Genomic DNA, 15576 nt, shown 5'->3' with positions numbered 1-15576 from the left:
GGATGTATGAGCATGACAACAATGTTTGATTTAAAGGCTCAAAATTTGTTTGTAGGTAGTCTTTTACTCAAAGAATATGTTGGTTAAAATTTCAGCTTAGGTAACCGTGCAAATTTTTAATACAAAAGTCATCAAAAATCGATATAAAATACATTGGCTCTTATGGAGGAATCTCAAAAAACGACATATTTTTGAAAGTTTTTGATAATTTTCATTTGGAATGAATGAAAACAAATTAAAAAAAAACTTTTTAATAGAAAGTAAACATATTAGCAATGAATTAGAAAAGAAAAAAACTAAGTGTCACCGTCCATATAAGGGATGTAAGAGCAGGGTAGATTAAGGGTTGAAATTATTTTTATCTTATTTTCAACTTTGATGATGAATTTTGTTATAACTTCATGAATGTAGACGAAAAATAAGAATAAAATTTTTCGATATGTGTCTTGGCTTTCGAAATATCGAAAGCTAAATAATTAAACAAAATTTTCAATTTTCGATATTTTGAAAATTAAGCCAGATATCGAAAAATTTTATTCTTACTTTTCGTCTTATATCGTCAAGTAATAATATAAATTTATCATCAAAATTGAAAATATCTATTTTTAAATTTGTGCCCCCACTACCATGCTCATACATCCTTAAGAATATTTTTCTAAAATTTCTTAAATATTAATATTTTATGAAGTATTGGCGAAAAACGAAATAAATTTTTTTTTTCATCTTTAATTGTTTATAACTTTCTAGTCTAGTTAACATCTACGATTTTTTCTAATTTTTTTGTATATTCTCCGAAAATTACGAAACAGGTGTCATTCGATTCGTAATTTTATGTAGAAAGTTTACTGAAAAATCCGAAATGGCGCTGAAAAAAATTGCAAAAGTTATAAACAATTAAGTGAAAAATAAAATAAGGGGCTCAGTTTTTTTTTAATAACTCAAAAAATAATGCAAATTTTCAAAATCTGAAAAAAAATCCAAAAAGATGAAGAAATTTCCTAAAATAAAGTTCCAACTGCTGAAATTTTATCTCCATATTTATAATAGCGCAAAATACGACAAGTTTGGCTCTCGCGCGCGTTCTGTCTCTGAGACCTACTAACAAAAAAAATTATTTAAACATATAAAATATGAATATTAATAAATAAATAAATTAATGTAGTTTTGAGATACATGAATAAACAATAATCCGTGTTTAAAAATTTTTTTCTCAATTTTTCCATTAGTTATGTAATTGTTAACTAACAATTTTTTCTATACATAATGTTAACATAAAATCTCCGATAATTATTAAATTAAAACCCCAGAATTTTTTTCCCTCCGTGAAGTTTTTCTTATTAGGCTTACAAATAAATTACCGTTTTTTAAATTTTAAAATTTTGATTTATCAATTTGTTATTAACATTTGAAAATTAACAAATGAAAAAAAGTAATGAAAAATAAATTTTTTTTAAAATTTTTTAATTGTTTTAATTTTTTATAGTTAAAAGCTACATAAAAATAATTTTTTCAAATTTTTTTCAATTGTTGTTTAAAAAATTGTTATAAACAAATACATTGTTTATGAGTAAATCGAAATTTTTTTTTTGCAATATGTTCATTAACATTAATTATGATTTAAAATAAAAAAAATTTTTCTTAAAAAAATTGATTTGTTGCTTAAAAATGCGTTTGTTAATTAACAATTTTTTTTAGCTACTAATTATTAATATTAAGAAATATTATTATTTTTTTAAATTTTTTAATTGTTTTAATTTTTTATAGTTAAAAGCTACATAAAAATAATTTTTTCAAATTTTTTACTCATAAACAATTTAATTCAATGATATGATTTTCAATATTAATCAGTTTATGGAAAATGAATTATTTAGATGCGCCGATACTTTAACTTTATATACAAACAAACTTTGGATTTTAAATACTGACTTCCACAAAAATGGTAAAGATATTAACTATAGTGGTACACGTCGGTTAGCACGAACTATTAGAAAATACATTGCACAGGAATTGAGCGACGATCGTATACTCCCTCTGACAGAAGCAAATGCCGTTAAAAAAATTCCTGACAAAAATATACCCCAGTTTCCTTCGACAACTGGTTGTACAAAAACTGTTCCGACTCCTAAAAGAATAAAAACGAATAAATTAAAAAACTTACTAGACAAGCATCTAAAAGTTCTCAAGTAGTAAATCCCAACTTGCTATCAAGATCTATTTTGCACGTAAATATTCGTAGTTTGAGAGCCAATCATCTTCACTTAGAGGAATTTGTTGCGAATAAGTTCACTATTCAACCCAGTTTTGTCTGCTTAACAGAACACTGGCTAAATGAGGATGAATTGAGTTTTTATCAGATTAAGAATTATGCTCCCATATCATACTTTTGTAGACAGGATTTTAAGAATGGCGGGTGTTTAATTTTAACTTCGAACAACTTTGTTGGAAAAATAAAAGTAAAAGAGAATCTGAATAATTTAAGCATTGAAAAAGTTTTTGAATGCGCAGCTATCGAAGCTTCTATTGACGATAAGTCAATTGTACTAGTTTGTATTTATAGACCACCTAGTGGTAATATTGAAACGTTTTTTAGTAGATTGGAACAATGTCTTAATATTATTAAAAGTGAAAAAAAACACTTTGCGGTTTGTGGTGATTTTAATATAAATCAACTAGATAAGCAGGATGAGAAGGTTAAGACATTAGTTAATTTGTTAACAACTTTTGACAGTAAATTGGCTATTACTGATAAGCCAACAAGAATTACTACAAGCTCTTCCAGCTTGTTAGATAATTTTTTCGTTAATTTACCAAACTTCTGTGCTTATGTGGAAGATTGCGCATTTTCCGATCATGACGCCATTGTTCTGCAATTTAGTGCTTTGAAACCACAATCTAAGAAATGTAAAATAATTCAAAAGCGTCATATAACTCAGGAAAATCTTGTTAAACTCAACCGGCATTTGGAAACGGAAAAATGGGAGCTAGTCTTTGAGAGTAAAGATATTAATAATAAATTTAATAGTTTTTTAAATACCTTCGTGTACTACTATGATTTGACATGTCCTTCCTCAAATGTTAGAATTTTTAATTATTCCAGACCTGAATGGATCACCCCTGGTATCATAAAATCGTCCCAAAACTTGAAAGTACTCAATATTCGGAAAAAAACGGCAAAAAATAAAAATTTCTTAAGTTATGTCAAAAAGTACAAAAAAATATACAAGAAAGTTATTACAATGGCCAAGAAAATTTCCTTGATCAAAAAATTAAAGAACACGAATAACAATCCCAAAGTTGTATGGAACATTATAAAAAATGAAACTTTAAACATATCTAGGGGCATTAAACACATAAGTATAAATAATATTGAAATATGCGACCCTATGTCCATGGTCGACACTTTAAATGAGTGTTTTATTAATTTGGGCTCTGCTATTGGTCAGGATAATAACGCCAAAAACATAATTGAAATAAAAAATTTTGAAAAAACTATTTTTATTGATGAAATCGATTCCCGTGACATAGAACAAATTATTGGAAATATGAAATCCAAAGACTTCATGGACTACTTAGGCATTTCCAGTAATGTTTTAAAATCTGTTTCAAAAACCTTATTGGCTCCTTTAGTCGAAATTGTTAATTGTATGTTAAGGGAGGGAATCTTTCCTGATCGTGGCAAATTAGCACGAATAGTACCCCTTCAAAAGAAACCCAATAACATGGATGTCAGTAATTTTCGTCCGATATCATGTTTACCTATCTTCAGCAAAGTTCTAGAGAGAGTTATATTTAATAAAATTTCAAATTTTCTAACTCGGTTCAACATATTGACACCCGATCAATTTGGATATCGAGAGAATACAAGAACTACAAATGCAATTTTTGCCGTCACGGATCATATTCTCACGAAAATTAATGAAGGTTTTAAAGTAGCCTCTTTATTTTTTGATCTTTCTAAAGCCTTCGATCGCGGGAATCATAATTTACTCCTCTCCAAAATTTATGCATATGGTATTCGTGGCCAATGTTATAAACTTATAGAGTCATATTTATCTAATAGAGCTCAATTTGTTGAATTAAACATAGACGGAAATACTTTCAAGTCAAGTTGGGGTGCAATCAGGTCTGGGGTCCCACAAGGATCTATTCTTGGGCCATTGCTGTTTCTCCTATTTATTAATGACTTGCCAAATTCATTTAGTAAATTATTTTGTAAAGTTGCACTCTTTGCCGATGATACGACCATCGTTGTTTCACATAAAGATACCGATGAGCTTATGAAAGTCATTAACCATGTACTGGAATTAATGGACAGCTGGTGCCATGAAAACGATTTGCTTCTAAATCGTAAAAAAAAAAACCAATTGTGTGTTTTGGTGGTGGAGTCACCTTTACGCATAATCTGTTTGTAAGTAAAACGACATTTCTAGGAGTTGAAATAGATTCAGGAATGAATTGGAAATCTCATATTGACACCTTATGTGTAAAATTGAGCAGAGTGTGCTTTCAATTAAGAGCGTTAAGATCAAGAGTTGACCAAAAGACACTACTGTCAGTTTACTATGCAAATTTTGCTTCAATTATGACATATGGAATAGTAATATGGGGTGCTTCAGTAAATGCCTCAAAAATATTTAAAGTACAGAAAAGAGCAATTAGAATTATTTTTAACTTAAAAAGAACTGAAAGTTGTAAAATATTCTTTCTGAACAACAGAATACTGACATTTCACTCTCATTATATTTTTGAAATCTACAAATTTTTTATCCAAAATAAAAATGTGTTCGAAATTAATATAAATCAGGGCAATCGTTATCTGATTCGAAATCCATCTGAATATGTTAATCTCAGGTGTAAATATTCATTTTTAAAAAAAAATACGAGGTATCTTGCAATTTTTTTTTACGGTAAAATCAGTAAAGGGTCAAGCGTTAATGACATTATGAGAGATAATAGAATGGCTCCGATCAATGCAGTTCGTAGGTACCTGCAACGGCAGTGTTTCTATTCATTGGAGGAAGGACTAAAAAGTAATTTTTAAACTTAATATATGTATTAAGTATTTGTATTTATAATTTTTAATTTCTGACACTTTCCGTGTTGATCTCTAATCACCGGAATTCGATAATTTTATATTAATTTATTTTTTAATTAAATGACATTTACCGTGGAAATTTTTTATACACCGGTAATCAATTTTTTTTCTTTTTTATTATATAACATGTACCGTGGAAATTTTTATACACCGGTATCAATATTTTTTAATTAAATGACATTTACCGTGGAAATTTTTTATACACCGGTAATCAATTTTTTTTTCTTTTTTATTATATAACATGTACCGTGGAAATTTTTATACACCGGTATCAATATTTATTTTTTTTATAATATTTGACACTTTCCGGTAGATTTTTTTTTTATCACCGGAAAAAGAAATTTAATTAATATATTATTTTTTGTTTTTAGGTAAACAAATTTCATATTTATTTATTTTAGACATTCTTACTTTTAAGGATGTCAGCTATCCTACTCGTGAGTTTTTGATGGTTTTCCACGATGTTTAAGGTGAATACCGGGATAGTCTACGAAAAGTCGGCCATCACCGCCTTATCTTTTATTATTCTTATTATTATTATTGTTTTTTTTTTTTTTTTTTTTTTTTTTTTTCGAATTCTATGTATACATTGTATATCGAAAGAGAACGAATAAAATATTATTATTATTATTATTTGTTTATAACAATTTTTAAAAAACAATTGTAAAAAATTTGAAAAAATTATTTTTATGTAGCTTTTAACTATAAAAAATTAAAACAATTAAAAAATTTTAAAAAAAATTTATTTTTCATTTGTTAATTTTCAAATGTTAATAACAAATTGAAAAATCAAAATTTTAAAAACGGTAATTTATTTGTAAGCCTAATAAGAATAACTTCACGGAGGGAAAAAAATTCTGGGGTTTTAATTTAATAATTATCGGAGATTTTATGTTAACATTATGTATAGAAAAAATTGTTAGTTAACAATTACATAACTAATGGAAAAATTGGGAAAAAAACTTTTAAACCACGGATTATTGTTTATTCATGTATCTCAAAACTACATTAATTTTTTTATTTATTAATATTCATATTCTATATGTTTAAATAATTTTTTTTGTTAGTAGGTCTCAGAGACAGAACGCGCGCGAGAGCTAAACTTGTCGTATTTTGCGCTATTTTCAAGGCTCTGTAAAAATTATAAATATGGAGATAAAATTTCGGCAGTTGGAACTTTATTTTTCAGATTTTGAAAATTTTCAATATTTTTTGTGTTATTCAAAAAAAACTGAGCCCCCTATTTTATTTTTCACTTAATTGTTTATAACTTTTGCAATTTTTTTCAGCGCCATTTCGGATTTTTCAGTAAACTTTCTACATAAAATTACGAATCGAATGACACCTGTTTCGTAATTTTCGGAGAATATACAAAAAAGTTAGAAAAAATCGTAGATGTTAACTAGACTATTCGTAGTTTTTTATGAACTGAAAAACGCTTCCGACACATTTTTCTAGATATCATTCCGAATTGAACGAGCTATCACACGTATTTTTGATACAAATTGAGAAAAAATATACAATAAAAATTTTGTTATTAAAATACGTATATTTTAAGAAACTGAAAAGTCCTTAACCGTAACAAATGTAAATTGGCCACCATCCAAATTCCAAACAAAAGTTGTTAATTTTTTTATAAGGATGGATTTTTTTTAATTTAAACTTTTGTTCTATCTCTAACGATTTACAAGATGGGTCCCACAGACCCAAGATCCAATTGATCTATGTTGCTCATTTACGAACTCAACCCCACTTTTTACGCCCTGATAAAAACTTCAGCTTGATATCTTTTTTCGTTTTAGAGTCATCGTGTACACAGACAGGCTGGCAGATGGACAACCAAAAATGGCCTAATTAGATGATTTTATGAACATCTACCAAAATTTCGTTCGTATCATCAATATTTTTAAGCGTTACAAACTTGGGACGAAAGTTAGTATAAGTTAGTCAAAATAACCTTGCCCGCCTGTCTGTTACGCTAAGTACACCTTGATATACACTACGAAATTTATTAAGAAAAATAATTCGGAACTTTAATAGCTCATTTGAAAACCTTTAGTTTCTAGTTTTGACAACTACTGGTCAAAACTTTTTAACACCCCTTGCTGCTTTGAACGGAGAGTTGAAAGGTAGAGAAATGTTTTCCCTAAATTGTATATAAAGTTCAGAAGCGTACCAAAATTTTAAAAATTATTTGTTAAAATTGTGTTTAAAACCAAATTTGTTTAAACCACTGGAAAGCTTTTTATTTTTCTTGAAAATGAGCTATAAAAAAATTCCGTACGAGCTTTTTAAATCAATATATTCGCAGTCTAAAGCAATTTTGAGATTTTAATATTGTTTTTATTTTTTCAATAGTTTTAGAATTTTTCCATAGTTTAGGCGTTTTTTCATCTGGCCGCCATTTTATAAAAAAAGATGTCATCTAAAATTTTATCATGCTCATTAGAAAACTTCTACTTTCTAGTTTTGGAAACCTATTGCTCAAAAATTGTTAGCATCTCTTGCCCCTTTGTACGGAGGGTGGAAATAGTAAGAAATGTAAAAGGCTACACAAATTTTAAAAATTTTTTTCTTAAAAATTTGTTAAGACCACTCGAAAGCTTGTTTATTTTTCTTAAAAAATGAGCCAAATAAAGTTCCCGTGCGAGCTTTTTAAATATAGATATTAGCGGTCAAAGCATCTATGGTAACACACAATTTTATTCAACTTTACTAAAGTAACAAGAATACACTACACATTACACGCTAGTAATCTAATAAAATTAAATAGAATCATTGTAATCATGAAAAAATTAACGCACCTATGAAATTTTCAACAGTTGTAAAAAAGGTCGACCTCTCAGGGGCGTACCTAACTCCCTTTTTTGAGGTGCAGTTGGGGATTTTAATCAGTTTCTTACAAATTACAAAAAAACTGCGCATAAAATAAAAAAAAGTTCAATTGAAAGTTCTAGCTGAAGTATTTGTGCACATTTTCGTTTTTTTTTCCGACTTTCTATTTTCAAAATAAGATATGCCAATTTTAAAATGAAATTTTTTTTGCTCATTCAATCAAATGAAAAAGTATCCATCTTGTAAACCGTTACAGATAGAACAAAAGTTTGAATGTAAAAGTTATTCCTTATAAAAAAATTAATAACTTTTATTTGAAGCATTTTTTCTTAAACATCACTGTTTACCCGTGAGAGCACAACTTAGGAAAAAACTTTAATGTCCATTTTCTCCAAAACTATTAAAAAAAAAGTGTTTTTTTTCTGGTTAACTTCAACTAGTGGTTTTGTGAAACATTCTAGAAAAACCAAAAAATTCCAGAAAATACTTGCGAAAATTTTGAAAATTTTTGAGTATTTTCTAGAAATTTTTACTCATTCAATTTACTAAAAAAAAACTATCTTGTAAACCGTTAGAGATAGAACAAAAGATTAAAGTAAAAGTTATTTCTTATTAAAAAATGAACAACCTTTGTTTGAAATTTTTTTTTTAAACATCCCTTTTTACCCCTGAAGGCGTCTCCAAAATACTTGCAAAAATTTCGAAAATTTCAAAATGTTTCACAAAACCACTAGTTGAAGTTAATCTGAAAAAAATCAGCACACTCTTTTTTATAGTTTTGTTTATAACTGTGATGATTAACTTTTACTTTTAAACTTTTGTTCTATCTCTAACGGTTTACAAGATGGATACTTTTCATTTGGTAGAATGAGCAAAAAAAATCTATTTTAAAATTGGCATATCTCGGTCAACTTTGATGTTAACAAATCGTAAAATGTGCACACTTCAGCTAAAATTTTTAATTGAATTTTTTTTCATTTGATGCATACTTTTTTGTAATTTGTAAAAAGCTTAATATAACCCCCAACTACCTCCCAAAAAGGGGGTTAGGTACGCCCCTGAAAGGTCGACTTTTTTATGGAGTGTTTGCAACCTAATACAACTGTGGAAAATTTCAGAGATGCATTAATTTTTTCCTTTTGGATATTTGTTTAATTGTACCCATAGTCTTTATTTAACAATTTAATAAAAGCAAAATAAACGAGCTTTCTCATCTTTCTTTATTTTAAAATAACTTTTAAAATTTTGGTACACTTCTAAACTTTATATAAAATTTAGAGAAAACATTTCTCACGCTTTCAACCCTCCGTGTAAAGCGGCAAGGGGTGTTAAAAAGTTTTGATCAATAGATGCCAAAACTAGAAAGTAAAGGTTTTAAAATGAGCTATTGAAGATCCGAATGCGATGATTCGCGCAGATACAGCTGTTTGAACAAAAAATTCTGTGTAAAAATTTTGTTCCCTTAATAAATTGGCGGAGTATATTTCATACATACATGGTATAAACATTTATTTACCTATATGGCATAGAACATCTTTCTGCAGCTAAATCTTGCAGTTGTTGCGCTTCTTGTGATCCACATATTTTTACACGAGCTTCAGTAGCCGAACCTAAAATTTAAAAACATATTTTATATTAATATTATTCCGCATTAAAGGGAGAGAATGGCGATTATTTTGATTAATCATTTGTGGCAAGTTTGTAAGAACTAGTGAATGAGGTTTGGGCCTAGCGCAAATTGAGACGCAGTTTTATGTAGATAGAGGTCAATGGGTATGATAGGTTCTGTAAAGTGACATGACGTAATTTGTGCTTCGTAAGTTTTTATTAGAGATGAAACGGATATCCGGTGACTAACCGGTTTCCGGCCTATCCGGCTTGTTTTAACTTTTCTGCCGGATATCGGGTAGTAATCTAATATCCGGTTAATAAAATTCAAAAAAAATCATTATTTTACCCAAGTTTATTTTAATTATCGCACGTCAAAAATGTTTCTTATATTAATTATTTTAGTACTGAAAATTAACAAGTGGCAAATTTTGACCACTGCGGGTACTGGTTCAAATTAACTGAATCAAGAACTCCTAAATAGTCTGACTCGAACATTGGGTCTAAAAAGGTAGAAATTGGGTAAATTGGATTATCTCAAAGAAGCTCTCATACGAGTTTATCTGTTTAAATAAAAATATTGCCAAATTGGCGATAGGTTTTTAGATGATGACAGTTCTTGTTGATCAATCAAACATAAAACCACGACAACAATTGAAAAGAGTAGAATAACCGGGCCGGATATCCGGCACTCCAGCCTTGTATCTTGCCGAATAACCATTATCCAACCAAACCACTATCCGTTTCATCTCTAGTTTTTATGCAGTCATACCTGCGTCTCAATTTACACAACACCTTATGTATACTTACCCAAATCAATAATAACAGGTTGTAAGCTATCTGTTAAACAAATATTCGCTGTTTTTAAATCTCGATGAGCAATTGGTTCAGGTTTAAATTCATGCATACAGCGTACAGCATCACATATCTTTGAAAATGTTGTACAAATTTCATTCACACTCAAATGATGATTTGTTGTTCCCCTTATTTCCAAATAATTTGCTAAAGTACCTCTAAAAAATAAAAATAAAATTGCAAAGCTTCTACAAGAAATTCATTTGTTAAGTTAGTACGAGCACCAAGTCAATTTTAGATTTAGTGTTGAAATTATTTGTACCTTATTTTCAACTTTGATGATGAATTTTGTTATAACTTCATGAATATATGCCAGAAATAAGAATACAATTTTTAGACACCTGCATTGGCCGTCGAAATATCGAAAGCTAAATAATTTAACAAGATTTTTAATTTTCGATATTTAGAAAATTAAATCCAATTATCGAAAATTGTATTCTTACTTTTCGTCTTATATTGTCAAGTTATAACATAATTCACCATCAAAATTGAAAAAATATATTTTTTTAAATTTGTGGCCCCGCTATTGTCCTAGTACATTCTTAATTTGTCGGGCACAACGGGTTTTTTGTTTCAATAATTTATTAAGGTTTGAATTTTAATTTAAATAGTTTTTTTTTTTAAATCCGCGGATTTGTTTTGGAGAAATCTATGAAAACATATCATCCATGTACCGTTTTCCCAAAAGACCAGTGTTAAATATGCATAAGTCATTTATTTATTTAAATAATCAGGCAATTCCCAAAAATTTTCAGATTTGATTCAGACTTAGTCCAAAGTCGTATAAAAAAAGCTTTTTATTTAAAATTGCTTGGTCTTCGTACATCCTTAAACGATACAAATCCAAAAGCTGTGTGAGGCAGAAAATACGCATTATTTCACGATAGTTACGGATCATTCATAGATTACGTCACATTTTGAGAGGTAAAAGAATCATTAATCAAACCTAGACAAAATTTTCGAAAATATAGACGTAAGCAACATGCCTTGTATCGAAAGTCGAATATATGCGTCACGCATTCTCAAAAGTCAATAAATAATAAACCTCCACCTTTCTCTGTTGGCTTTTGATACAGTGCATACTGCTTAAGTCTACATCTATATTTACAGAATTGTTTTCCAGCTAGTTTGACTACTTAGATCACTATACGAAGACCCGGTCACAAGTGACACTACATACAAATTTCCAATCCTCCTCCTCAATTTGGAGGGGCTGTAAAATGTGCAAAGATTTAGGGACGTTGAAATTTTTAATTGGAGCTGAAATTCGCCAGATCTATCTCCTAACGAGGACACAGATCTCTTCGCGGAATTTTTCAGAGGACGCAATTTTATTTTAGAGATAACAAGGTGGGATTAGTGTGAAGCAAAATTCAAGTTCGTGGGGTTGCAATCCTTTTTCCATGGCCGCCATCAGAACCAAAAACATCAAAGTTATAAGCGAAAATCGATGAAAATTTGAGTAAAAATGCTCTAGTGGTCGTTAAAACTTTTTTTCTAATCATTAAAAAAAAAAAAAAATATCAGAGCATTCATATAAAGAGGTTTCTAAGGAATAATTTGTAATTTAAACTTTTTAAATTTTATTCATTGATTAAAGTTTTACAGCGCATAATATATAGCCCAATTGAAGGTGATCGACTGACTCATTTATACAAATTCTAAGAGACTTCTAGAAATGCTAGAAAGCTGCGGTTTTCCGCATTCGGCGGGAAATTTTTGAAGCAACTTTTTCATTATAACTTTCTCTCCCCGAAAATCGGAAAAATCCCACAAATTAACGATTTTCTATTCAATGATGGGATTTTCACGGATTGACTTGAAATAAAGACAAATTTACAGAATACCTTGAAGAATTTCATTGCCCACATAGAAACCCCCTGGAAAATTAAAAAAACTACCCCTTTTCTTCTATACATACGGAGCCAAGGCCAAAGGTCGCCACGGGGTCAAGGTGCAAACTTCCTTGGGAGCAAAGCGTTAGTTAATTAAGGTTTTACAACATAATGGAAATCTCAAAATTAATTAAGGAAATGATTATGAAGATCACTTCCTTATCCGGTTCTCCCTCAAATATTTGATATAGAAGGTCAACCAGATCCTGAGCCGCAGCCTGGTCCATCAAAAATACCGAGGAGAGAGTAATTATGTAATTTAGAAAATGAGCGGTGAATTATGTATACTGGGGCATAATACCAAAATACCACGTAAAACAAAAGCGCCCCATGACTGTACCTCGTAAGTGGTGGAGTGTCAAATCAATAATCATTTAAAAAAATGAAAAGATGATTATGGCGAATCATTAATATTTATCAGTGGCGTAGCTCGCCTTGGAGGGGCCCCGTATCAAAATTATTTGGGGGGCCCAAATGAAGGGTGGAGATTTCTCACAAAAGAAACAAAATTGCTTGCATTAAATTAAAATAAATATTTATTGATTGATTATAAGTTATCACTTCCTCCTAGAAATTGACCTAGGCAAACAATTCAAATTAAATATACACTTTTCTTGCCTTTTTTCCGTAAATTGATTTATTGAAACATGTATAGCTGAAGACGATTTCAGTTTTTCTATGCTTACGTAATTAATTAATGGCCCTTTAAGTGACATTGTGGGTAACATTTATTAATTTTTGGTTGCATATGTAAGGGGCCTCTGTAGCTCGGGGTCCCCGTATCATTGATACGGCTGATACGGCGGTAACTACGCCCATGATCTTTATGAATAGTTCTGAATACTGAAAAATAGTATTCGTTTCGCAGTGCTGTAAAACCGTAATTAATTAATAAAATTTAAAAAGTTTATAATGAAAAAGTTTCTTTAAAATCCCGTTTATAAGGATTGTCTGATGACATTTTTTTGTAAAATGATTAGAAAAAAAGAATAACGGACAATATCTTCGTTATTTTTGGTTCGCGGCTTAAAGTTACATGATCAAAGTTGTAGAGAATTTATTTGTAACAAAAAATGCTCTAATAATTTTTTTGGGAGACATAAGTTTGTCAGATAAACCATAAAAACCATTTGTACTCCGTTTTCCAAGATGGCGGGCGTGTAACAAGGGTTGAAACTCCACAAATTTGGATTTAACTTTATACTAACCCCTCCTTGATACTTAAAAAATAAAATTGTGTCCTCTGATACACGGCTTTAAAATGCAACTCAACCCCCTCCCCCCGTTCACCTTCGATACAATTCATAATTCTATATATTTATTTATACATTTTTCCGGGAAAATATGACTAAAATAAATTTCTTCCACACGACCTTTTGCAATCATCGGATATTTTTCGGTTTATTTTGGCTGAATCAATATTACTCATTGGTTTTATAGTTACCTAGGAAAGTATGGTAACACAATAAATATTTCTGATATGGTATTTATAACAATATCTGCACTTCCTTTAAACGTTGAATCAATTATCTTGATAATATTATCATGTTTTAACTGATTCGTTATTTCAATTTCTCTTAATGCATTTTTCTGATCTTCAATCGCATGACATATTATTTTTTTTAATGCATATTTTTTCTTTGTGTGTGCATTTTCAACCAAGTCAACAACACTAAAACCACTAAAATATAAATAAAAATTGATTACTTACTTCTAAAACCTACAATGAAATATTAGTTATGTTTTTAATAAATACCCTTGTCCTAAATTTTCGATTAAATAGTATTTTGTATTATTCACATATATTGTTTCTTTCGCACAAAAACATCCTCTTTTTAATATAATACTTAGACCTAAACTATTCATTTTTTTTTAAATTAGAAGAAATTAACATAACAATTTTGGAATGAGAAATGTCACATATGTGTTTTATTGACACATGCTGTCATATGATGTATGCTATTGGTAAAATACACAAACATGTAAACAAATATAGACCAACAATTTTATATGATAGACACTTTCAATAAAATTTTATTTTGGTTTTTTTTTTTTTTTTTTTTTTTTTTTCTAAATAATTAGATTAAGTAAGTACAAAAAATGTCATGTAAGATATCGAAAGCGATTTTTAATTGTTCGTTTTTTAATAAATTAATGTCAAAGTTCAAATTTTTGCCAGCGTGATTAAATGCGATGCCATATAGTCAGTCGAAAAGTGACGTCATCTGTCATGGTTTACTGAAAACGTCAATACGTAAAGTACTGAAATGACCATGAAGAATGACAATAATTTGTTGGGTTAATAGTCTTCTCTTCAAGTATATAGACGTTAGCGTGTCAATATTGATTGCAGTTAGAAATCATACTCTGAATTGATATCGTCAAACATTATCAATACGCCCTATAAATATGTAGGATTCAATTAAATAATTATTCCTATTAATCAAATATATGTGCATGTAAGGGCTTAAATTATTTTAACAATTTCAATTCCAAACGTAAACATGTTAATATTACACTTTTTTATTGAAAAATATTCAGTTAAACATTCAATAATATTAATAAAACAAAATGTGTGATCAATGCACGAAATAACTTAATTTTTTTTTTTTTTTTTTTTTTTTAAATTTTTAAGTCAATATTATAGCGAAAAGAATACGAAGATTGCTATTGCTAAAGGATCGAGTTTAACTAGGCAATAACTTTCCAAATCTTCGTCGAGCTACAAAATTATAATATTATTGCAAAATAATTAAATATTTTGGTAAATATCAGTTACAGAAACCAACGAAAAATTCTATTACTATTTTCAAGGTTGAACTTGTTGTGAGCAATAAGGTATACATTGAAAAATTTGGAAAAAAAAGTATATAATTCTACATTGAAATTATCGAAAATTATTTGTTCTTCACTTACCTTAAAGTGATTCTCGCAACAACAAAAAACTTGTGTAACATCATGCAAGGATATTTTTTCCATTTTCTACCATTTTCTACGAATCTCACTTCTTGAGGCCGAAATGAATAATTTCGATGGTGCAGTTACAGTTGTATTTTTGCACTTTAACAAGAGAAGTACTTGTACCCTTTTAATGTGTCTTTTTGCTACAGATTCTAAATTTTCATTACTTTATTGGATTACAACTATGTTTGTTATGAATTGTCATGCAGATGGCATCACGCATCATGGCGCGCGATTCTGACATGTTTGAATGTGACAACTGTTTCCAGCGAGCAAAACACTTATAAATGCATTACACTTTTAAATGGAAATATTTTATTACAGGAA

At 29.0% G+C, this 15576-nt stretch overlaps 1 protein-coding gene across 2 annotated transcripts in view; it reads right to left on the bottom strand.

Annotated features, from left to right (window-relative positions):
• Nucleotides 1–15260, bottom strand: part of LOC123302378 (serine/threonine-protein kinase 16) — a 30957-nt gene extending 15697 nt beyond the window's left edge. The window contains exons 1-4 of one of the 2 annotated variants that reach the window (XM_044885293.1): nt 15205–15260; nt 13733–13969; nt 10349–10551; nt 9447–9540 (exon numbers count right to left, since the gene is read on the bottom strand). In XM_044885293.1, coding sequence (XP_044741228.1) covers nt 9447–9540; nt 10349–10551; nt 13733–13969; nt 15205–15248 — 578 coding nt within the window. In that variant the 5' untranslated portion in view covers nt 15249–15260. Of the gene's footprint in view, nt 1–9446; nt 9541–10348; nt 10552–13732; nt 13970–14044; nt 14211–15204 lie in introns of those variants that run through there. The other variant, XM_044885292.1, reaches the window with a different exon arrangement.
• Between the last annotated feature and the right edge of the window lie 316 nt (nt 15261–15576).

The sequence above is a fragment of the Chrysoperla carnea genome, chromosome X (assembly GCF_905475395.1).
Source record: "Chrysoperla carnea chromosome X, inChrCarn1.1, whole genome shotgun sequence".
NCBI classification, from domain to species: domain Eukaryota; kingdom Metazoa; phylum Arthropoda; class Insecta; order Neuroptera; family Chrysopidae; genus Chrysoperla; species Chrysoperla carnea.
This window is presented reverse-complemented; position numbering and strand designations above follow the sequence as displayed.